This window comes from the organism of the source record quoted next, unplaced genomic scaffold (assembly GCF_019419815.1).
Source record: "Pyrus x bretschneideri cultivar Hongxiangsu unplaced genomic scaffold, Pyrus_bretschneideri_v1 Contig90, whole genome shotgun sequence".
In the NCBI taxonomy this organism is placed as follows: Eukaryota; Viridiplantae; Streptophyta; class Magnoliopsida; order Rosales; family Rosaceae; genus Pyrus; species Pyrus x bretschneideri.
The window spans coordinates 387,416-412,048 of record NW_025999832.1 but is presented as its reverse complement, the minus strand read 5'-3'; the positions used below and the strand labels follow the sequence as shown (position 1 = coordinate 412,048).

The 24,633-nt window shown below is 38.2% G+C and overlaps 4 protein-coding genes and 1 non-coding gene across 7 annotated transcripts; 4 read left to right on the top strand and 1 right to left on the bottom strand.

Moving 5' to 3' along the window:
• Window positions 1–333: 333 nt before the first annotated feature.
• On the top strand, window positions 334–7,918 carry LOC103955126 (methylmalonate-semialdehyde dehydrogenase [acylating], mitochondrial). The gene is made up of 19 exons (XM_009366998.3): window positions 334–520; window positions 610–710; window positions 961–1,032; window positions 1,151–1,312; window positions 1,398–1,476; window positions 1,572–1,726; window positions 2,056–2,119; window positions 3,270–3,349; window positions 4,283–4,348; window positions 5,093–5,143; window positions 5,257–5,408; window positions 5,943–6,033; window positions 6,262–6,342; window positions 6,516–6,593; window positions 6,891–6,926; window positions 7,021–7,064; window positions 7,150–7,228; window positions 7,475–7,565; window positions 7,715–7,918. Exons 1-19 carry the CDS (start codon window positions 361–363, stop codon window positions 7,825–7,827), a joined length of 1,755 nt encoding a protein of 584 aa, XP_009365273.2. The 5' UTR covers window positions 334–360; the 3' UTR covers window positions 7,828–7,918.
• A 1,526-nt stretch (window positions 7,919–9,444) lies between these two features.
• On the top strand, window positions 9,445–12,385 carry LOC103955129 (protein Mpv17). Its single transcript, XM_048576786.1, has 6 exons — window positions 9,445–9,767; window positions 11,123–11,278; window positions 11,438–11,570; window positions 11,662–11,701; window positions 11,976–12,117; window positions 12,201–12,385. The coding sequence occupies exons 1-5, from the start codon at window positions 9,504–9,506 to the stop codon at window positions 12,061–12,063; spliced, it is 681 nt and encodes a 226-aa protein (XP_048432743.1). The 5' UTR covers window positions 9,445–9,503; the 3' UTR covers window positions 12,064–12,117; window positions 12,201–12,385.
• Window positions 12,386–12,522: 137 nt separating this feature from the next.
• LOC125467993 lies at window positions 12,523–13,854 on the top strand. Its single transcript, XM_048576787.1, has 3 exons — window positions 12,523–13,155; window positions 13,235–13,314; window positions 13,553–13,854. The coding sequence occupies exons 1-3, from the start codon at window positions 12,988–12,990 to the stop codon at window positions 13,659–13,661; spliced, it is 357 nt and encodes a 118-aa protein (XP_048432744.1). The 5' UTR covers window positions 12,523–12,987; the 3' UTR covers window positions 13,662–13,854.
• Window positions 13,855–18,046: 4,192 nt separating this feature from the next.
• On the top strand, window positions 18,047–21,437 carry LOC103955130 (ATP-dependent zinc metalloprotease FTSH 2, chloroplastic). 3 transcript variants are annotated; one of them, XM_009367001.3, is made up of 4 exons: window positions 18,047–18,204; window positions 18,999–20,503; window positions 20,619–20,859; window positions 20,958–21,437. In XM_009367001.3, the coding sequence occupies exons 2-4, from the start codon at window positions 18,999–19,001 to the stop codon at window positions 21,294–21,296; spliced, it is 2,085 nt and encodes a 694-aa protein (XP_009365276.2). In that variant the 5' UTR covers window positions 18,047–18,204; the 3' UTR covers window positions 21,297–21,437. The 3 variants fall into 3 exon arrangements, with proteins under 3 accessions (XP_009365276.2, XP_048432703.1, XP_048432704.1); XM_048576746.1 differs by having other exon boundaries at window positions 18,055–18,204; window positions 18,916–20,503; XM_048576747.1 differs by having other exon boundaries at window positions 18,186–18,204; window positions 18,975–20,503.
• Window positions 21,438–23,596: 2,159 nt separating this feature from the next.
• On the bottom strand, window positions 23,597–23,790 carry LOC125473653. Its single transcript, XR_007255475.1, has one exon. It is a non-coding gene; the product is annotated as a U2 spliceosomal RNA (small nuclear RNA).
• Window positions 23,791–24,633: the final 843 nt, after the last annotated feature.

Here is a 24,633-nt window from a genome sequence, read left to right as displayed (position 1 = left end):
AGCCCAAAGCGGACAATATCGTGCTACGGTGGTGGAGCGGGCCTGGGAAGTGGTCCCGCCCGGATCGGGATGTGACAATAAATAATAAAGAAAATAATACAGAACTTAATGTAAACTAAAAATAAAATATATTAAAAATAAGAAGATTTAATGGCATGTTGATTTGAATGCCTTTATATTTACAATATGAATTAAATTTCTTCCTAATAATCTCTTTAAAATGCAAACTAAAAATAAAATATATTAAAAAATTCATAGGTATGTGTAAATATGCGTATTATAGTCAAATTTGCTAAATATGTCCAAAAGACAAATGGATCCAACGGGTGGGTGCAGTGGGTCAGTGGGTTCCACTCGAAAATGGACATTCGGATAAACATATGCAGAGATCGATACGCATCTTTGGTCTCATTATACTCCCGAGTGGGGCAGGCACTGGCACTTCTCAAGTCAGCTACATTTCCTTCACAATTCATCCAAACACACAAGCAAAACATGTTGCAGCTTTCAATTCCCAATGGTACGCAAACGAATTCAATTCAATCCAATAAGATTTTGATTTTGATCCATCGATCCGAAACATTTTCTGAATTTAATTGTTGTTTGCAGTGAGAAATTTGGAGGGTCTTCGGAGGGCTTCCATCTTTGCTTTCCGAAGCTCTCACTTCTCCACAGCCGCCGATCCGTTTTCCAAGCAGCCTAATCCTCCGGTAATCAATCTTACCTACCCTGCCTTATCTCCTGTTTGTTTCCTCGGAAAATTTAGCGCTTTCTTTCTCGGTAAAAAATGATGTTCCACGTCTATGTATTTATTTGTGGTTACTCAGTACACTTGGTTCCTATAATCTGTTTAACCTTGCTGATTCAAATATTTACCCATTTTATTGGAGTAGATTTCAGATTTTACAATTGATCCGAGACAATATATTAATCTCATTTTAATCCGTTTTGTTGTATCAGAGCGTTCCCAATCTAATTGGTGGTGCTTTTGCGAAATCACAATCATCTGCGTCCATCGACGTTATAAACCCTGTAAGTGCATGACATGTATCCAGCAATTTCTTGGTTTTTTTTTTTTTTTTTTTTTTTGTTTCACTTGGTCCTTTATAGAACTCATTGTGTTTGTCTTGTATTCAAAATTATTTCGTAGGCAACTCAAGAAATTGTCTCACAAGTTCCTTTAACCACAACTGAAGAGTTTAAAGCTGCAGTGTCTGCGGCAAAGAAGGCTTTCCAATCATGGCGTAATACACCTGTTACGGCCCGTCAACGTGTCATGTTCAAGCTCCAAGAGCTTATACGGAGAGACATTGTAAGTGTGCTGGGTTTGGAGTCCTCCTCTTCTTAGTAAAAGTACAGTTGATTGAGCTATGAAAACTTCTTTATTCATGTTTCAGGATAAGCTTGCTTTGAATATTACTACCGAACAGGGGAAGACATTGAAGGATGCACATGGAGATGTGTTCCGTGGGCTAGGTTAGTGTCTGTATTGTGTCGTCGAACTGTTTCTGCGATTATTGGATTTCAGTGGGTGACAATGAAGCTCTGAGAATTTATTTTTTCTTATTCAGAGGTGGTGGAGCATGCTTGTGGTACAGCAACTCTCCAAATGGGGGAGTATGTTTCTAATGTATCAAATGGAATTGACACATACAGTGTTAGAGAGCCACTTGGTGTCTGTGCCGGTATTTGTCCCTTCAACTTTCCCGCAATGATTCCCTTATGGGTGAGTGAGCCTTCTATGCTTTCCCTGTTATATGATTGAAATGCTCACTACTTTTTTCTATTCTTTTTCATATGAATGATTTACCTTCAGGGTTGATGTATCAAAAATGTTATTCCTTTTCCCTTCTATGTTTTAGGTTTCTTGTTCAAAACTTTATTGGGCATTGTATGCATTCAGTCATCTAAGTGCTTAGGCTTGCCATTACTGCCAAAACGCATCTGATATGCATCCTTTTATCTTGTTCTTGAGAGTGTCTTCTCACAAGTAAACAAACACTATGTCATTTTAGCAAATCTTTTTTATGCTCTAGTCCTTTTATGCTACTGCAGATGTTCCCAGTTGCAGTTACATGTGGGAATACCTTTATCTTAAAGCCATCAGAAAAAGATCCAGGTGATTATCATTTACTTTGACCTCGTATATCTACTCGTGGAACATTAGCCCCCTCAAGCTTTTGTTTTATAAAATTATATGAGTAAGAACATTACAAAAAGTTAATTTGCGGCCTAATGTTTGTGTAATTTTTTATCAACAATCTTTCCTTCCTTTCCCTTCGTCTATTCTCGTCTCGAGAGGTCTTGACAATACCCTTCTGGAGAACTGCCTAGGCCCAGTCACAGGATCAGCCCTTTAACCTACGTCAAAGGAAGGACATTATATTATGTGAAGAAGTCCCGTTTGGCATGAATGATTCCCAGCAGGGGCAATGATCCGAATGAGGAGTATTTTTTTAGTAACATGTTTGCTTATATATCATAATAAGTTTTGCCACGAAAGGTATTCTTTTGATTTCAAGTTGTTGAATTTATTCATGAAACAAGAATTTTGATTGCTAGGAAACTTGGAAGAATGATATTCCTAAGGACCTGTTTGATAACCCTTTTTTAGTTTAGTTTTCATTATTTTGTTCGTAGAGGCTAGAGGGAGAAATGAGGGACAGGATGGTGGGAGAGATGTATAAGGAAACACGCACAAAATGAAAACTAAACCAAAAACCAGAAACTGTTTAAAGTTGTTTCACTTAAAAGAATTTTTTTTTCATTCATTCTTCTTTGTTTCTTGCTCTCTCTCTCCCACCACCCTTCTTCATCCTTCCTTTTCCCCATAGGGAATTGTCATTAGCACTCCAAAAATCTCATTTGGCACTCCTAACTTTCTATAATTAGAAAGAAAAATACACTTGTGAGAAGTGTAGAATGAGATTTTTGGAGTGCTAATAACAGTTCCCTTCCCCATATGCTTTAACCCTATATCAAGCACAAAAAGTGAACTAAAACTAAAAACAACACAAGCCTAAATGATTAATTTTTGTGATGCTTTCTGATTAACATATTAGTTACTATTACTTGCTAGAATCTATCAAATGGAAGGATTTAATGAAATCACTGGTCATATCCTTAGATACCATCTTGATTGTCTAACATGCTATTATTTTCCGTAATGACCTATGTACATTGGCTGGGTCTGTACATGCCGGCAAGGATACAATTTAATCTTCATGCTTAAACTTTGAAAGTGAGTTGCTATATTTTAATATGTGCAGGGGCTTCTGTAATTCTGGCAGAGTTAGCAATGGAGGCTGGTTTGCCTGATGGTGTCTTAAATATTGTTCATGGAACCAATGTATGGCTCAGACTACTTTTACAAGCACTACTGTTATTGTCTTAAGTTCTGCCTAACTAGATGGCCAAATACTTGCTAGGATTCACGTAGGATCTTTAATTGATATTCACTTAGAAGATGTGGAAAATCTTTGATCAATGCATTTTAGATATATTTGCCATCTCATGGGTCATTGGTAAGAAGCAAAATAAAGAGATCCATAAAAAGAAAACATGTTTTCATTGTTTGGCTCTGTAGATTTATTTATTTAATTATTGTGTAAATCATTTGAAGGCCCCAGACATTGATTGCTGCTGACCTTAGAAATATAAATGTAGTTCAGTAATGAGCTTCAGGTTAGGGATCCCCCAGATAAACTTATTTTTTGGGATACATTTGTAGGGCCTACTCACATTGGTTTCAACAATCCTAACAATCTAGTTTTTAGGCCTCCTTCAAAGATCATCCTTGCAATTAACCACTCAAGTAAATGGTTGTCAATTTAGTGTTTTAATGATTTCCAAAGTCTCACAGATTTTGCGCATTGACACTAGAAGTAGTTTTTATGTCTTTCTTCGGTACAATTGGATGTCTTCATGATGTCCAATAGGTTTATTCTTTTGCAAGGATGATCTTTAAACCATGAATTTATGAATAGGCGGTTAGGATCATTGAATTTTATTTGGAACGTGTCCCACAGGGTGTCCCTCTAGTAAAGGTTGTTTGAGGGATCCCTCAATAGAAGGGGACTTTGTAGTTTGGTTGCATCTAAGTGTGAGAAAGAGAAGCTAAGAGTTTTGCACCTATAAATCTCAACAATGCTATATTCCATGTGTTGTACAGTTGTGTTTATGACTGCTTGAAATACAACTTTTTTAATTGGACGAAGTGATATTAGAAGTTTGCTACCTTTAGAGGATTTGATTTTCCTAAATGTATGTTACTTTGTGGCAGGATATTGTTAATGCAATTTGTGATGATGATGATATCAGAGCTGTATCATTTGTGGGTTCTAATACTGTAAGTTTACTCATAATGATCACAACCACCTTCCAATTTCTTTTACTTTTATAGTTTTCAGATTGTAGCTTGCAGTCTCGACAACCCTAATAGCCTTGTAGTTTTAACATTATGGATTGCTTTGTGGTTTGAGTTTATATTTAATCTTATAAACAAAAGAAAATGCCTGAGCATTAATTTTTTGTCAGATTATGTAGTTAATTATTGTTGTTTTCATGTATGTGCTTGCCTGCATATCACGTCACTGAGAATAAATATAATATTATAGTTTGTTCGTAGAAGTGAATTTTTTAATCAGATGGTTAGAGTTTTGAAGTATGAAGTTTTTTATTTTGAGTTTCTTTATGCATCTGGATGTTTTGTGGTTAGACAAGTTTGAACTGTTTCTTGTAGGGATAAGTTTGTTGGTTTCTGTTCAGGCACCTTTAGTTGGTTCCAAAATTTTGCAACTTAAAATTATCCAGGTTTAATATTATGCTTTTGCATTGGTTGTGAACTGTTGTTCAAATTTATAAGTTTGCATGTCTGTTTAGCAGTATAGTTGCTGATGTAGCCATTTAAGAGGACCGATATAGCCATTTAAGAGGACCGATGTAGTTCTGGAACAAAAGAACATGGTTTTACCAAATTCTCCCTTTGAATAACAAAAAATTAGATTTCTACCTTTTGCAATTTTTTTGTTCATGTCGTATCAGTTGACCCTAGCTGTATCCTTACACAATGTTCCTATGTTTACATCAAAAGGCTGGCATGCACATATATTCAAGAGCTGCAGCTAAAGGGAAACGTGTTCAAGTAAGTCCGCTTCATATATAACAGTTGGTGCTTTTGAGCCAAATGGTAGCTTTCATGCCCTTGAAACAGTTGAGGGTGAAATTTATTGTTTCCTGATTTGACTATTTCTCCAGACCAATATGGGGGCAAAGAACCATGCCATTATCATGCCTGATGCTAGTGCTGAAGCTACTTTGAATGCTTTAGTTGCTGCGGGCTTTGGTGCTGCAGGACAAAGATGCATGGCACTCAGCACAGTTGTCTTTGTTGGAGATTCAAAGTCATGGTATTATTATTACTATTATTTTTAAATTTCATAAGGTTTAGCCTTTTAGTTCATCATTAGTGTATCCTTTTTTGATTGAAGGCTGAAAGCTTGAAACTTACCTTCAGTGTTACCAAAGGAAGGTTGACCTTCAGTGGCCTGACCTTTTGAATCCATCTCCACTTACTGCTATCACAATGTTCTAGCGAATCCATCTCCACTTACCGCTAAGAGACAATGTTCTATTTGCTAGAAGGCTTCTCCAATATGTTCCCTGGGGCTTGAGAAGGATGAAAAACAATGCACACCCTTAATTCTGCTTTCTAGAAGACTCCTCTGGAAAAAAAAGAAAAAAAAAAAAAAGAAAAAAGAAAAAAACCAAGAAACGATTTTTGTAAAAATTGATTTCTTGTCTGTGTCCATTTTGTTAGTGTACACATCACCTAAAACCTTGTCACATTTCTCTCTTGGTATCCCAGATGTCTTGTTATTTCCACGTAACCTAGGTTTTAATTTGATTACTGTCATTAAATTTTAGCTATTTAACTTTTTCAGGGAGAACAAACTTGTGGAGGCTGCCAAAGGTCTGAAAGTAAATGCTGGAACAGAACCTGATGCTGACCTTGGTCCAGTAATTAGCAGACAGGTAAGCAAATTAAAGGTTTTTTTTTTTTTTTTTTTTTTTGTCCTGCCACCAATCAGATTACCAAATAGTAATGTTATTGAAGCCTAATTTTTATATATTATCCGTCATATACTTGAATGAGTAGTAACCAAGTAGCATATTTGTTGTTAAAGTGGCAACTCCTTGACAGATAACATCCTCTTTGCTCTTGACTGACTGATAACAATTGTTTACCGGGTTCATTCACAGGCAAAGGAACGGATATGTAAATTAATCCAATCTGGTGTTGAAAGTGGTGCCAAGCTATTGCTTGATGGCAGAAGTATAGCGGTATTTTTTTATGCTTTCTGACTTAATGCTTACTTGCTGCATTAGATGCCTCTGACATTTTATTGCAAGTGTCGGCATGTGTTCTGTTAGGTAACAAGTATGCTTAAATGACTCGATTTTTTTCAAAGATAATCACTGGTCAGTTATCTACTCATTTATGGGTGACAAAACAGGTCCCGGGATATGAGCTTGGCAATTTCATTGGTCCTACAATCATATCAAATGTTACAGCTGACATGGAGTGCTACAAGGTATTGTCTGTAGCTATGACATCCACATAATTTGGAGAACTTAATGGTTTCAGATATGGTCCCTGTCACTTTTTTGGGGTGCTTTTTATTGGCACTCCAAAAACTCATTGTGCACTCTTGATAAGTGTATTTTTCTTTCTAAACATAGAAACTTTGGAATGCACAATGATGTTTTGGAGTGCCAATAACAGCACCTTTTATTTTTTTACTCAAATTCGATGGAGTTTCTAAAGGAAAAAAGTTACTTAATTTTATGCTGGGATGGACTTGATTGTTTTTCGACCTTGTTTTGTGCAGGAAGAGATTTTTGGTCCTGTTCTTCTTTGCATGGAGGTATGTTTATTGAATCCATTCGTGTTTCTCTGCGATTCAACTTTCTCATTGCCTGGTATGGGTGTTAACAAATTTGATTTCTTCTTAATGTCAGGCGGACAGCTTAGACGAGGCAATAAGCATTGTTAACAGAAACAAGTACTCATTGATTTTCTTGTTGCCTTAATTAGCTTTAGTGGAGAGGAAAAATATGTTGTTCATGTGAGTGAATTATTTTGAGCAGATATGGCAATGGAGCTTCTATATTTACTACGTCTGGGGTAGCCGCAAGGAAATTTCAGACTGAGATTGAGGCTGGACAGGTAAGTCAAGTTCCTAAGCATCTGTTGCAGCTGAGTTAGCAAGAAAAGTAATATGAACTATGGAGATTAGTTGACGGTAGTATATAACAGCAGATTTGTTAGTTTGGCTCTGGTTGGCAATGTTTTACCATTTTAACTTCGAGCTATATTCAGTTAAACTGTGATGGCTACATTGATACGTTTAATATCAATTTCTAACTTGTTTTACCCGCTTTGTATCAATTTCTAACTTTGCGCATGAAATAGGTTGGAATCAATGTTCCTATTCCAGTTCCCTTGCCCTTTTTCTCTTTTACTGGCAACAAGGCGTCTTTTGCTGGAGATCTGAATTTCTACGGTAAAATATTTATCACCTCTTACGCAAAGTTGTTATGATAATAGCAATATTTTCTCTCGTTTCAATAGTTAATTGTTCAAAAGCTGGTTGAATACAATCAATTACCTGGATTTGGTCAATTGTAAGAGTTTGTTTGCTCTGAATTACAGGCAAAGCTGGTGTTAACTTTTTCACACAGATCAAAACAGTTACTCAGCAATGGAAGAATCTACCCGGCAGCAGTGCGGTTAATCTCGCAATGCCAACTTCTCAGAAGGCTTAGTTTTCTTCATTACAAATGCCCCTTTCTGGAACTCGTCTGAACATTGCAATAAAATCAATGTCAAGTTCTTCAATATATTTGCTTTCTTCCACATTTGTTTCTCTTTTCACACCCCCACCCCCTTTTTTTTTCTTTTTCCTTTCAAAGATTGTAGTGCATCTTACATCACAAGATTTGCACCATATTCTGGTGCTTCGTACCGTTTGAGGTGAGATCCCTTGATAATCTCACTATGGCAGTGCACGTTACAAAGATTGCAAGATAAAGTTTACTTCTTCGTCATTGGAAATTTGGAACTTCATCTTGGTTCTTTTGTTCGGTTTTCACCTTTTCCTTAAAACTTGCGACATGGTCCTTTTCATTCCATTGTTGGATGCACTTGATGCACAAAATCAATAAGACTTTGGAACAACGTGAAATGTCAATTTTATGACCTTCGTTCGGTTGTTTCGGTCATTTAGTGATGATAATATATAAAGAGATAGAGGTAGGTAAGCAAACACAAGATGCGCATTGTTCACCGTCCACGGGGTTGAGGAGTTCTTATTAATAGTGAAGAGATTACACAATACATAGGTTAAGGGTTTAGTGTTACGTTCACGGGGTTGAGGAGTTCTCATTAATAGTGAAGAGGTTACACCATACATGGATTAAAACATAATCATCATTAGTGGATTCTAATGCCAAGTTTAAATACAGTAATGAGATTAGGGATTAATTGTAGGAAAATGATCTTCTTTTATATTTGTGGAGAGTTTTTGGCTTTCGTCCGCAATCGATGTGACTCATGGAGTTTTATTCTGACATTGACATGTGTCGTTCTATGATTAGCCTTTTGGTTGGAGGAAAACACTTGTGCTTCGTGAACCTCTCAATGAGCCCTTGAAGGTATAAAGTTGACCGCTGCTTAATAGTTTCGGGATTGATCAAGTATGGCACAAACACACCCTTTTTGGATTTATCAGAATTTTTTGAAGTGTCACTCGTTCTACTATTTCCGGGCTCCTCATTAGGCCGATGAGATTGCTTTGCAGTTGAAGCCGGTGTAATTTGTGGCGTAAACGCCTTGTCTCCTGCTTTCAGTACCACAATCTGCCAAGTGTTTTCTGGACTATTTGTCCGCCGCGTGAAGGGTCCTTGATCAGCTTCATGAACCAGGTGCTAAAAGTTGGGGGATCCGCGGTGAGGCATGGACAGAGCATCGCCAACTACAAGTCTAGAAGGCGATCATTCCACTAAAATGTGACATAACGTATTATAGCATTATCATTGGAAATAATTAATCCCCGAAATAATAATCCGTTTATTGTTAGGCAATGTGCACTCTCTAATGTTGAACATATTCTTCACTAATGTCGGTTTTGAATGACTAAATAATCCTCTGATTTTGATGAAGCACTAATAAGAATCTTCTAAAAAGATTTTCATTGTAGAAGTGAGGTGATTCCCACATCATTTTTTTAACTATTTTTAGCCGTTAAATTAAATAAATAAATAAAAGTGAACTGCAAAATAAAATCAGGATAAACTTAAAACTACCAAGAGAATCAATACCACTAATCTAATTCGGGTTAACTGGAGCTCTACCCGGGCCAACCAGACCCGTCTCCGCTGTCAGTAACAATAACGCGGCACGCACACCGTTACTCACATTGCGTTTGCTTTGCTTTGAGAATATGAATGCTCTTGGCGGTGGCGGCTATGGCGGCCTCTGGGGTTGGAACTCCTCATCCCCCAGAAAACCCAAGCAGCCAAGCAAACGCCCATTCGATTCCAAATCCCAGTCCTCCTCCAATTCCAATTCTGTGGACGCAACCGGAAGAGCCCGTCACTGGTTCCCCTTAAAGCAAGCCGCCACGGCTGGCTCACTGGCTCTGACGGGAGATACAATTTCTCAGCTCACACAGCGCTGGAGAAAAGCAGAGGCGGAAAACCAACAGGTTTGTCTAATTTAACGTCTCTTTCTTGGCTTTATTTAGCTGCTTGGTTCCTGAGAACATGTAGGATAAAGATAAATCTTGGAATTTTATAATGTGTTTGGTTGCTGAGAAAATGTGGGGTAAGGAAAATGTTTGGTTGCTCAGAATATTTTGAGGGTTTATAAAGTTTGAGGCTTGGAATTATTTATAGTTGGGGTTTGGAGTGAAAAAGGACCAACTTTTCGGTCTCTGGCTGTGTAAATTACTCGATCCATTTCCGTATCGCTCATGATACATACCCAGGCACCCCCTTGAAATGCGTATCCCATTTTTGCACAGCAGGGTTATGAAACTGGCCATATTGTACGTGCCAATTGCATTTTAGCTTATAAACGCGTGGATATCGAGGTTTGTAACTGAGAGTTGGTTATGTATTTCTGAGTGCAGCAGCTACTTATTAATTTGCTGGAATGTTGTTTCTTATAACTGTACCAAAGTTGGCGCGAATGCTAAACTGGTGCTCCTTGGTTGTATGTGTTGTGTTAAATGAAGGAAACTCTTGGATCTCGTTGTGTTAAACTGACTAGAAAGAACAAGTGCCTCATATGGTTGGATGGCCCTGTTAGACTACAATGTCCCAGCTTATAGGTTGTTACCCGCTAAGCTATTGCTTAGCCGAAGATTGTGGATTCAAGTTTGTAGCAGGTGAAATGATGGATCAACACTTTGGGCTGTAGATCTTGAATTTCTTGTAGATTTTTGGCTCCGCTAGTGAACACAATTCTAGGTTCGAAACATATTACCTTAATCCTTTTTGCGGTGACAAATCTTGTATGGGTTCTTAAGAAAAGGAAGCTGTCCATTTTTCGGGAGAACTCTTGCATGGAAATGGAAAAGAATCAAGTCTCTTTTGGAAATGGTAAGATCTTTGGTGCAAGGAGGAGTTGACCTGTATCATCTTGACTGGGTTCTGTCTTCGAAGGATACCCCTCATCGATGAATAAGTGGAAAAGTTATCTTGTCAGTTTACGGCAACATCATTCTTATGTGTGGTCTCAACCAGGAAGGATTTATGTAAACCAATTATCCAAGCATTCACTTAATTTTTTTTGGGTTATTTTTCAAGTATGTGACCAAACATCTCTGTGGTGCGGAGTCAAATGCTAGAAAATTCATTTATAATGGATAATGCTATGAAGATCATGGTGTGCCTCCTAGTTGATTTGTGTGGTCCATCCGCCAAGCTTGATGACTCTTTGTAGCACCGTCAATTGGTCTCGTCTTGTCTAATCTTTATAGTTAATGTCTTGTAAGGATGCTTTGGTACATTAGTACTTGTGTTCCTTTGAGTTTAGTGACCAAATTCTCTTTGTTAGGATGTAAAACGTGCTCTCCTCTCAGACCATGATTGGCTTCGTGCACTGCGGATGACTTCCTATGGGTTTCTTTTGTATGGCCCTGGTTCTTATGCCTGGTACCAGTATCTTGATCATTCTTTGCCTGCAAAAACTGTCGAGAACCTACTGCTGAAGGTTCGACCTCTTTTACATCAATCTTGAGGTATTATGACTGTAAGGAACTCTGAAAAACCCCAAAATAAATTTTGAGGAAACAAAAAATGAAAGTCAGCCTAGTTTGGAAGGTATCTCACCTAATTTGGAAGGTATCTCATAGCTTTTTTCTACTTACAGGTTTTGTTAAATCAAATTGTGGTTGGTCCATGTGTGATTGCTGTTGTTTTTGCATGGAACAATTTATGGCTAGGGAAAGTGTCACAGCTTCCAGGGAAGTACCAAAGAGATGCTCTTCCCACTTTACTTTATGGTAAACTTCTTTTGATTGTTATTTGCATTCACTTTGCAGCTCAGATTTCATAAACTCATATTTTCAATTTTCGTTATATTAATTTGTGCAGGGTTTAGGTTCTGGATACCTGTCACTGTATTGAATTTCTGGTACACCATTTTCTTTTCTGCGATTTATTTCCTCTTTTTCCGTCACCTTTGGCAAGGGAAATTTGGCTGTGCCTCCATTAGTGCCATCATAGATAGTGTTGGAAATCGTTTATAAACTACTTATTTTCTACAAAGATAATGAAAGATTTTTTGCAGTGGGTAATGGAAAAATTCTTTTCCTATAACATCGTACTCTGGCATATAATTCACTTTTAAATACCAAATTAAGTGGTAGCTTTGTGTAAAAATTTGACCGGAATAGCTTTCTATACAGGGTGGTTCCTCTTCAAGCTCGTGTAGCTTTCATGTCTGTGGGTTCAATTTTTTGGAACTTCTGCTTGTCTTCAACTATGAGCAAGTAACATCTATGCATTTTATCAACAGTTGTTGTCAGCAAGCAGAACTTTGGTCACGAGGTATCTTCTACATCTCCGATTGCTTACCTTGCTTTGAGCTTCATAGTTCTTCCTGTTTTATGCTATTTCTTTACTCGCTGCAGGTTGGTTTGGGAGTCTGACATCCGGTGGACCACAGGTTTAGAAGAAAATGACGACCTGAAGCAACTTTTTAGTTAAAAAATGAAATTCAAGCCCTTCGAATTCGAGGATTGTTATAACAATGTGGACCTTAAGTTCTTTTTCTACTAGCCATAAAAGAAGAAAGGAAAGCCGATATGTTTCTTAACATACCTGATCATTACCTTCGTCTTACACGTAATTTTTCATATGCATGACTCATACTGAATCATACAACATCCTCCGTGAAAGAAAGGTAAGAATGTTTAGAAATGAGAAGCCTTGAGTTAGCTAGTGGGACCAAAAGGTGGCAACTGAAAGCTGAGACTCAGAGGAATAAACTTTGAGAACTGGCGAGTGCACTACAGTGGACAAAATCCAAGGCGCACGAGCATCTGTAAACCGTTGATTGACTTGTAAGAATGAGTGATTGATTGTTCGGTTGTGTGAATGTGTGTGGCCGATGCTGGGAAACCTCTGCCGCAGAGTGCGTTGTTATCTCAATCACATCGCGGAAACAGGAAAAGATAGAATCTGAGACAGATTGGAATCGATTCCTACGTTGCTCTTTTTGTCGAGTCTACGGTAGCTTTTCTTGCACATCGCAGCAGAAAAAAGCATCTACAACACAAAAGATGACAATCTTAATTGACAAGGATATATGTATGTAAACCTTGAAGAAGAGGAAGGAATAAAAACTCTTAAAACCCCAAAACCTATCAACAATATTGCATAGGAAGTTCAAACTCCGGAGATAGAACATAAGACATCATGAGCAGTACCAACAATGCCTATTCTCCTCCTCTTCCTCTTCCTCATCCTCGTGTAACCTACCATGAGCCGCTTGACTTCTTCTTCGGGATTTTTGAGGACGATGATGGTGAATGGGCTTTTGGGAACCCTGTTGCTCCCCTGCATGATAATTTTCAAGACACTCAAGTAAGTACGGTTTCTTTCCCTTTTTCTTTATCAAACCATGTATGGGTTATGACATAAACTATTTTCGTTGCATAATCAGGTTACCAGAACGGGTGCGTCGGATTCAAGGCGACCATTTGAGGGAACGCTAGCACTTGCAAGACCTCCAGGCTTAGCAGGGTAATCGCAGTCAAGACCACACTTCACATGCAGCTTTTTCTTTTCATTTTTTCATGTCATTGATTCACATATCAATCAAATGATTTATACGCATATGTATTTGGTTTAGCATCAGTTCATATATGATCTAACCGCTAATGTGCCTCATTCGAGCACAGCCATTACTCTTGCATTTTATTTGTTATCCCTCTCTTGATGATTTGCAATTAATCGCCTTCTACTGCTGAAAAATTTACAGTTCAGCAGTAGCACCAAGTTCCCGAATTCATGTTCTGGTCCATGAAATGGCAAGACAGGCAGACCCTAGACAGATGATCGGCAGACAATGGAATGCGGCCCCCCCCTAGACTTGAAGCAGACTCCAGATTGACCCGTAACGAGCAAAAGATGGCATTGCAGAAGCTGAAGAAAGAGATATACAATCCTTTTCGGAGAATATCGCAGAGGGTGAACTTGTATTACAGAGACACAGTTATGAATGAGAAGGAAATGGAGACTGATGAAAATAGCAAGAGGTGTGCCATTTGCTTGGAAGACTTTGAGCCCAAACAAGAGGTTATGCTCACTCCTTGTAAGCATATGTTTCATGAAGAATGCATTGTGCCTTGGGTGAAAAGCAATGGTCATTGCCCAGTCTGTAGGTTTTCTATATCTCAGTAAACACTAAAAATATCTATGTATACATATATACACACGCTTTTCTTTGTACCAAGATAGGAGGCGGGTTACGAGCTTGGTACCTCTTGCAATATCAATAAGGAGAATGAAAGAGCAAACACATAGCTCTTATCTCTTGAATCATTCTAAATTCGGGCTTCTTTTTGTACGCATGATTAAATTGTGGCTTATTTTAGCTACACCTTCTAGAACTCAATTTTAATCTTACTTTACTCCCTATAACTCAAAAGTCATAACTTTACTCCTTGAAACTCAAAATTTGCTTCACTTTGCCCCTAGAACTCGAATTTGATCCCAATTTTGCCCTCTGAAACTTGAAAGTCGTCTGTGTAAAACTCAAAATTCACTCCACATTACCTTAGATCTGTTAACCTCTTATGTGTGTTTTATTAGTAGCAGAGAAGGTCAAATAGGTCTTTTCCAAGAGATCCTTTTCCATCAAAGTTTCGTTACAAAACTTGAGAAGTGATCAGATTCGACAAACTTCATAATTATATATTCATTCACAAACTTAAAGTCTTGGAAGCGCAAATGCAGTCAATCATGTCTTGTTTCAGGCTAGAAGATGTCCTTTTGGTGATCAAAGCGATCAACCAAAGTGACCCATAATGCTCATGGATCCTCCTCAGTAAGGTACTCGGTTTGCAAATATGTCTTCAAATAAAGATCATGGTAGTGGCTTTCTCAGCTTCGGCAACCAGGTTGTCCATCTCATCTTTAATGGTGAGACGCAAATTCTTTGCAGTGAGGTGGAGCTTCACATCTTGGACCCACTTAAGGTAGTTCCTTGCAGAGACCTCTAAAGCGGTGAATTCGAGTTTGTTCAAATTCGACATGTTTCTATCACAAAATAGATGGACAAGATGTGGTTAGTGAAATGGAGAAAAAATATCAACCCATTCACATAGGAGTACAACATTCAGGTTTTAATAGACATGCATAAGTTAAAATTCGCATAAATAAGCTTCGAGTTTTCATGGCTGATGTTTTTAAGGAAAACTTCAAGTTTTCAAACAAGGCATGTTTATAGAAACTTCAGGTTTCGAAATAATTATGAACTTCAGGTTCATATGCTCCTGCAAACAAACGCAAATATATATATATACAGAAATATGCAACAAGAAAATATGCAAATAGAACTTCAGGTCTATAATTATAATTGAATTAATTATTTGGACTTCAGCCAAATTGAAGTGTGGGTCAAAAAAAATATAAAACCCATTGAGCCTAAAATAATTAGGCAATTAAACCCAGGGCCCAAAATAATATGCCAAAGCCCACGAGTGGGCTGAACAATTTTCTGCCTTGAGGTTTAGGCCCAGGAACTGGGCTAGAATGGGCTTGGGTAGGTTGCAAGTCCAAGGCAAAAAGGAAAGGAAATGGGCTCGAGTAGCAGGCCCAAAAGTGTGGGGTAGATCCAAAAAGGGAAAAGCCCATGCATGGGCAAGGATCCTGTGCTATGGGGTTGCAGGGAATATCGGGAGCGCAAGTAAGGTGGGGTTCCACTATAGTGGGGATACGGGAACACTAAGCATGGGCTGGTGTTGCAGGGCCGGATCCAACAGAAGGCCAGCTGAGCTCTATGATGCGGGCCGAGGAGTTTGTTCAAGCCTAAAGGGATGGAGCATTGCCGAGGGATAGGCCAAGCCCAAGTGGGCTTGGTTTTGCTACGACCCAGACACCCTAAAGCAAGCTGGGTGAAATCGCCGAAGAAGAGGACCGGTGCCACCGTTTCAGGCGGTCATGTCGTGGTGCAAAAATCACGGCAAAGGTTGTGGGTGCAATAGCAACTCATAAATTTGAACAAAGAGTGAAGAATTCTCAACGTAGTGAAACCCTAGAATTTTTTATTTGAATTTCAAAGAAAAAAAAATCGTTTTCAAACAAGAACTCATTGGGGATGACTTTCAGGTCATCGGAGGGTAGGTGAAGTGGATGGGCATGGCTGCAGGCCATGCTACTCGATGGTTTCACGGTGGGCAACGCCTTCTAGGCGTCAAGTCTAGGTTTTGGGCCTAGAGTCATGGCTCCAAGGTTGGGTTCTTGGCTTAGGAAGGTAACGGGGGTGGCTCATCGACATGGGAGCGTTTCGACGAAACCCTAAACAAAATCCTTCATATTTTTTTTCAATTTCAAATTGATTCAATGTATATTTATATAATTTAATGCATGAGCAGTTATTTGATGCGATTCATGGCAATATCAAATTCACATAATTCAACAATTATGAATATAATGCATACACAATTTATGTAGAATCTAAAATTTGAAAAATGTAAAATTGGGTCATGCATTATGGTGAATGTTCATGCTATCAGGGCTACAAAAATATCGAGATAAAAACCGTTGTTTTGGAAGAACCTGATTGCATGATGATATGGATGAAGTGGTTTGATGCAGAAAACTTCCACGTCAGATTCCTAAGCGCAACGGTAGGAGCGCATTGATAACGTGTTATAACCTATTTTATCTTACTAAGGGAACATGGTCTGTGGCAAGGAGAGGTTGTAGAGAAAGATGTGTTTGTAGAATTGTAGGGGAATGTGTGTGTTATTCTCTCCTACGTAGTGTCTTTATTTATATAAGAGGGAGAAGAATTTATTCCTCCCCAAGGAATACAAGTCTATATAGGAAAGAATAACTAGAATCAAATCTAATCTAGGATTTACACAATCACACTTAAACTAGGAAAGTTTACAACAAATATGAAATTGTTGGGGTCTTTTTCATCAATAGGCTTTGTTGGGCTTGTATTGTAAAAAATGTTGATGAAGCCTTCATGTCCTCCATTTCTGAGTTAATGAGAACTAGGTTCAAAACATCCCTAAAGAGAAGCAAGTCCTAGGATATGCTATGTTGGAGGGGATTTTATAGTGTAAAATTACGACTTTTGAGTTCCAATGGGCAAAATAAGATCAAAATAGAGTTCCAAGGAGCAAAGTGTAGCAAAGTTTGAGTTTTAAGGAGTAAAATGTCGACCATTGAGCTACAGAAAGCAAAGAGAGATTAAAAGCTTAGCTAAAAATAAGTTTTTTTAGCAAAAATTAAAAACTAAAATAGTTTTTTTTTAATATTTTATTTTTACAAACGGTATTATCTACAATGAAAGGAGTAGGCAAAACCTCACAATGGCTAGCAATAATGTAGTTTCAATTCACATTTGACGAGAATCGAACCTCTTATTTATAAATGAAGAAAAATATTACACCATAGTTACTAAGTGACAAAAATAAAATATTATTAAATAGCTGATCATTTTTAGCTTTTATGTTGTAAACTTGTACTGGTACAAAAGCTTGCAAAGGAAAAGTTAGCTAGACAATGATAGAATGCTCACATTAAAACATATTATTTCAATTCTCATCCTTCGATTTTTATTTTTATTTTCTTTTATCTTATACACTCTGTAAAAGAAAACAAAGAATAATACTAATTACTTGGAACCATAAAAATGTAGACTGTCAGTAATTTACTAATCACAATTAAATATCAAACTCATCGTAAATATATTGTTTTCATCGTTAATGAGAGTTACTTTTAAATTGAAATCTCATACAATTAAGTACATGATCGCGTATACCACCACAACAACAAAGATTGTCGGCGAGCGAGAAAATGATGGTGAAAGGTTTGAATGTTTGATTGTGCTTGTGTCCAGTCCACACTCCACAGCTAATCGAAGTGAGTGACGTGCCCCTTCTTCCATTTTGTGTACAGTCAAGTGACGTGCTCTTTTCAGATCCCCAGCCTAGAAAATATGACCAAAAAAAAAAAAAAACAATTTAAAGCAAGTAGTGAAAAACATCGAATCTTTGCATGATGACGTAGATTCAAACTTTGCTGATGATTAATGTAATAAAATTTATCGTTTGACAAGAAAAAAAAACTTAAAACGACTTCCAAGTCCTTATACCTTAGAGATTTTTTAATACGATAAGCACACAAAATGATACACCATCTTACTATAAAAATGATAAGATACGTACGTTAAAAGGTTAATAATTCCAAAAATAAGTAAAAACATGTTCCTATTAGCATAAAAAATTTCTCCTCCTGCCCAGCAACGATAAGCCACGTAGGGTGCTCTAAAACCACATCCACTCCTTGGAAAAATCCCATTTGGCTTCCCCGATTCATTGGAGCTATTTATGTAGCTCGCCCCTACCCTAGAATCCCCGTTCTTTCCCTCACGAAATCCCTCCGTTTTTCAAGGTACGCGCTTCTCCTCTTGTGCTGCTGCTGGTCGTCCATTAATCTTTGCTTTCAGTTACACTCGAGTGCATATCAGTATTGCTTATTGGTTCTGTATATTTCTTGGATTACTATCGATATTCTACATTAAACTATCCTGAGGGAGGGGAGGGTTTGAACCCCGGACGGAGTGGGTTGAGGAGGAAAACTCTAACAACCACTTGCGGTTCGTGTATTTCTGTATCTATGGTTTCATACTTGTACTTGGAAAACAAATCAAACTAGGCATGGGTTTGATGTACTTTTCCTGAATTTGATTTTTTGATCTGTAAATATCAATTGTATGCTTGTTTCTTGAAGATAGCTATGTTTTTGTTTGCATTTTTTGTTGTGAATTTATTGAACCAGTTTTAATTTAATTTATTTTTTATTTTTGGCTTTTACCTGGTTCACATATGCTGTATGCTATTGCTTTTGTTTTGGGTTGAATGGAATTTGATAAATTTAGGGCCTGTTCGGTGTCCTTGAATCCATTTTTTGTTTAAACTTAAGAGTACTGACTATTTTAGCTAGATTCATCGTTTTTGAAAACTATAAATTGTTTTCAAGTTAAATACCAAACAATCCCTTAGCTCCTGTTGAAAATTAATTCTTTGTTTTAGCTACTTTTCGGGACTGAGATGCAATCAAATATTAAGCTGACCTCATATTTTCTTTTTTGTTCCTGCATAGGTTGTTGAACTACTCAAATTCGTTTCCAGTAATCTGTGATTTGGCATATAAACTTACAGGTGCCTTTTTTATCGTACTTACAGATGGCAGCATCATCAGCATGCCTTGTGGGGAATGGGTTATCTACCCACGGTACCAGGCCAAATTTGAGCAAGGACTTTTGTGGCAGGCATCTCTTGCACCCTTCAGCTCTTCCATCGTTGGGTAAAGTGACAAAAACAGTTCTCACAAAGGCGTCGCTAGACCAAAGGAAAAACGAGGGAAGAAGAGGCTTTCTCAAGTTGTTGCTTGGGAATGTGGGAATAGGAGCACCAGCTTTACTTGGAGCGGGGAATGCTTTGGCCGCCGATGATCAAGGTGTCTCTTCTTCAAGGATGTCTTATTCCAGGTTCTTGGAGTATCTGGACAAGGGCAGGGTGACTAAAGTTGATTTGTTTGAGAATGGAACCATTGCAATTGTTGAGGCTGTTTCTCCTGAGTTAGGGAATCGATTGCAGCGGGTTCGTGTTCAACTTCCGGGGCTAAGCCAAGAGCTCCTCCAGAAGTTCAGGGAAAAGAACATCGACTTTGCAGCACATAATGCTCAAGAAGACTCGGGCTCTCTTTTATTTAACCTGATTGGAAATCTTGCTTTCCCACTAATTTTAATTGGGGGCTTGTTCCTACTCTCAAGGCGTTCATCCGGGGGCATGGGTGGTCCAGGTGGGCCTGGATTTCCTCTACAATTTGGTCAATCTAAAGCCAAGTTCCAAATGGAACCAAACACCGGAGTGACATTCGATGATGTTGCTGGGGTAGATGAAGCCAAGCAAGATTTCGTGGAGGTGGTCGAGTTCTTAAAGAAGCCTGAGAGGTTCACAGCTGTTGGGGCTCGAATTCCTAAAGGGGTTCTTCTTGTTGGCCCTCCGGGAACCGGAAAGACTCTGCTAGCAAAGGCAATTGCTGGTGAAGCTGGTGTTCCATTTTTCTCCATCTCAGGTTCTGAGTTTGTTGAAATGTTTGTTGGTGTTGGTGCTTCCCGAGTTCGTGATCTTTTTAAGAAGGCCAAGGAGAATGCACCTTGCATTGTATTTGTTGATGAAATTGACGCTGTTGGACGGCAAAGAGGAACTGGAATTGGTGGAGGGAACGATGAAAGGGAACAAACCCTTAATCAGCTTTTGACAGAAATGGATGGTTTTGAGGGCAACACTGGTATCATCGTGGTTGCAGCGACTAACAGGGCAGATATTCTTGACTCTGCCTTACTGAGGCCTGGCCGGTTTGACAGGCAGGTGTCTGTTGATGTCCCAGACATTCGAGGAAGAACAGAGATCTTAAAGGTTCATGCTAGCAATAAGAAGTTTGATGGAAGTGTTTCTCTTGATGTTGTGGCCATGAGGACACCTGGCTTCAGTGGGGCTGATCTCGCAAACCTCCTTAATGAAGCAGCTATATTGGCTGGTCGACGTGGGAAGTCAGCAATTTCATCTAAAGAGATTGATGATTCGATTGATAGAATAGTGGCTGGAATGGAAGGAACAGTAATGACAGATGGAAAGAGTAAAAGTTTGGTGGCATATCATGAAGTTGGGCATGCCATCTGTGGGTAAGTGATATTTTAGTCTTGTATTGGGTTGTTCTTATGAAGCTCAAGTAACTCAAACTGTAGAATAAGAAACTTAAATGACCCAAAATAATGTTTTGTATTCTCCTCAATACAGGACATTGACTCCAGGGCATGATGCTGTTCAAAAGGTGACATTAGTCCCTCGTGGTCAGGCTCGGGGTCTAACATGGTTTATTCCTGCAGATGATCCTACCTTGATCTCCAAGCAGCAACTGTTTGCAAGAATTGTTGGTGGGCTTGGTGGTAGAGCCGCAGAGGAAGTGATCTTTGGCGAGCCTGAGGTGACAACAGGTGCAGCTGGTGATTTGCAGCAGATCACTGGTTTGGCCAAACAGGTAATTGAACATATTTGTTATCTTCTTATAGAAATTGAAAATGTCGGATGACACTATTAGTTCTATCATACCGAGAAACTTAATTGGCATTGTTGCAGATGGTCACCACCTTCGGAATGTCTGATATTGGACCATGGTCATTGATGGACGCGTCTCAGAGCGGTGACGTCATTATGAGAATGATGGCAAGGAACTCAATGTCAGAAAAGCTTGCTGAAGACATTGATACAGCTATTAAGAGATTATCAGATGAAGCATATGAGATTGCGTTGACCCACATAAGAAACAACCGCGAAGCCATTGACAAGATCGTGGAGGTCCTTCTTGAAAAGGAAACAATGACCGGGGATGAATTCCGGGCACTCCTATCCGAATTCACTGAAATCCCAGTTGAAAACCGGGTCCCTGCTGCAGTTCCATCGCCTGTAGCTGTTTAGATAGTGTAACTCATACCGTCATCGACACTAAGCTAAACATCTATGGTTGGTAAAGGTGTATAAAATCTGTAATTTTTTGTATTACTTGTAAAGTAGTGTAACGTGATGACCAAATATACATGGGCATGAAATTCCTCCACACTCTGCAGTCTTTTATTGGTCTTTTTGTTTTCTACATCGTTGGTTCCAGCCTGATATTTAAACTCCATCTTCTACAGTGGTAAAGAGGAGTGTTGTCATTGCATCATGGTGTGGGTTCAAACTCCGTCAACTCTAATCTAACAAATTTATATTTTTACCAAAAAAAAAAAGAAGAACTCTAATTTTGGAATTTGTGAACTGAATTGAAAACAAAGAGACCTGGTATGCAGGACACTTTATACATAAATTTAGAGCTCGTACATGTACATCACGGTCAGATATATGCGATAATGGTTCGATGATATTGCTATTCTACGTGTTATAACGGTTGAGAAAAATAAAAAGAACTAATAGAAACAGAAACAGCTATTATGTTAATAAAATAGTCTCACAAACTTTTCTTTTGTGTATAAACACCTAATGAACTTTCTTTCGTGATAAGGACAAGAGGCAGTGGTAGTATTGTAATTAAGTTGAGTTTGGTTGCACCAACAACAGTTTCTTCATAAATTTTCAGTTATGAAAAAAAAGTTGCCGGTACTACCAAAGTTTGACTTAATTATGATACTGTCACCATCACGCTCAAACTATTATCACCGCTCACTTGTTATTGTCAATATTATTAATAAAAATCATAAAGTGTTTTTCATTAAAAACTTCTTGTCTTAAGCCCTTTTAATTCAAGCTACCTTATATTAAACAGCTCACAAACTTGTTTGGAAGTATTTTTAAAATGATTGAAAGCTTTCACGGAAACTGGAGGTGGAGATACTGTAACGTGGAGTTCTATGATTTCTGCCTATGGGTTTCATGGCCGAGGAGAGGAAGCCATTAAGCTGTTTGAGGAGATGGAGCAGGAAGAACTGGGGGCAAATGATGTTACTTTCTTGAGTTTGCTTTATGCGTGCAGTCATTGCGGAAAGGACTTGAGTTTTTGGATTCTATGGTAGAAACTGCATCCTAAATTAGAACACTATACATGTGTGGTTGACCTGCTTGGCCGGTCTGGCTGTTTGGAGGAAGCCGAGGCAATGATACGATCATTGCCTGTTAAAGCAGATGCTATCATATGGAAAACTTTGTTATCTGCACATGTAAAACCCACAAGAACGCAGACATGGCAAGAAGGATTGCTGAATAAGTTACTAGGCAGGATCCACAGGACTCAGCGTCCTATGTGCTACTCTCGAACATCCATGCTTCAGCTCTAAGGTGGCATGATCTTTCTGAGGTGAGAAAAGCTATGAGAGAGAGAAAGCTAAAGAAGGAGCCGGCTCTGTTTTGCATGATATGGATAATGAGGAGAAAGAATATAACTCGGCACACCATAGTGAGAAGTTGGCGATTGCTTTCGCCTTAATGAACATTCCTGATGGTGTACCAAAGAAGGGTGATGAAGAATTTGCGTGTTTGCATTGATTGTCATGTTGCTGTTAAGTACATATCTCTAATAAAAAACCGAGAGATCATTGTACGCGATGCTAGTAGATTCATCACTTTTATACGGGTAAGTGTTCTTCGTCTGATTTATGAATGCTTTTAACTTTTCCTTTCATTTTATTGTAGCACAAGATTCAGAAATAGTCATAGCATGCGTACATATTGGAATTCTTTGAATAAATCACGATGTTTAATATACATAAGCTTGAGTCCAATACAACGAAGAATCCTTATCTTCAAAATTTGTATTCGTATCAGTCACTGCAATAGAATCCGGTGGTTTTGGTTTTCCCGTCCTTCATTTACTGGTTTCATATCCTTTGGTTGCCAAGGAACTAGTGGAGGATGGCGAACACAATATTGAGTGAGTTATTAGAATTCTCGTCACGAGGTTTTCACAGAAAATTTCATGGAATAACTAGTCAGTGGAGGCTTTAGTTTTGTGTTCAAAGGAGTTCGTAACGGAAGTTGAAACAATTGAGAGGATTCACCATTTTAATCTTGCAAGGTTGATTGGATTTAGAGTTGAAAATTGATCATATTTACCTAAACAATTTTATTTTTAATTTATTTTTTACAGAAATAATCTTTACAAAATGATTCATAATATTAACAACTATAATAACAACACATAGCTTCGTAATACAAATTAAGTAAGATTTCTACTAATTCATAGGTAATCAAGCATTATTTAGCTTTAAAAGTTTAAACCATATTTGGTGGGGTACGCCGAGCCCATGCTATGGTGCAACACTTGGGCAACACTCAATAAGCCTAATAGCAAGCTATTATAATAATCTTACCCTACAAAAAATTAATTTAATATCATATGAACCATTGGTTTACGTATCAAAATTAAACTAATACAAACAAATGCTACACTTGATCTTAGCCAAAAGGCTGAAAAAGGTATGGTTCAATCTCAAGTTTGGCTTCTGTTTTTATATGCCACTTCACTAGCGTACTTCTGCCACCAGCCAATGTGGAATACAAAACCTCTATGCAGTATGTCTTTGTTGTTATATTCAAATCAAAGGGAGTTGTCAGCACAAGTTTGATACAATTGGGAGTATATTTTAACCTGGAATATGTCACGTGTTGGTAAAATTAGTGATAGTTGTTATATTTACAATAATTTTGAAAATATATTTTAATTGAAATAAATATTTAAATAAATTAGAATAGAAAATTCGAGTAAGAACTTTACAAATGACGGAGTCAGGAACTCGGTTCTATATCCTTAAGACGAAATTGCCTCCTCACTGGTGCTTTTAAGGCCTCGTTTGGCAAATTGCCTCCTCATGACTCCGCAGTCTCTCTGTCTCTCTCTGATTGAACTGTGTGGCCTCGTTTGGTAGCTCGGACTGTACTGACTATTTCTGTCGGATAGGATAAATAGCCACCGGATAGTACTGACTAAATTAGTCGGGTGTTTGGTGCAGTATCGGACTAGTGACCGTATTATTTATACTGTATTTGATATTATACTAAATCGGAGGCATCAAACTTTAAAAAAAAAAAAATTTAAAAATGAAATCATTTTTTTGTTCCTAGGTCTCTCCGCACCCCCCAAACACCCTCCCTCTCTCTCCCTTCTTCTTCCCCAACGATAGAAGAATCCCAAATAATTGTTCCCCAGCTCTCTCCGCCACACCCCCCAAACTCCCTCTCTTTCTCTCCCATATTCTTCTTCCCCGACTAAATAATCCGGACGTTTTGGTTGGTTTTATTAAGCGGGTGTATACCGTATTATCCT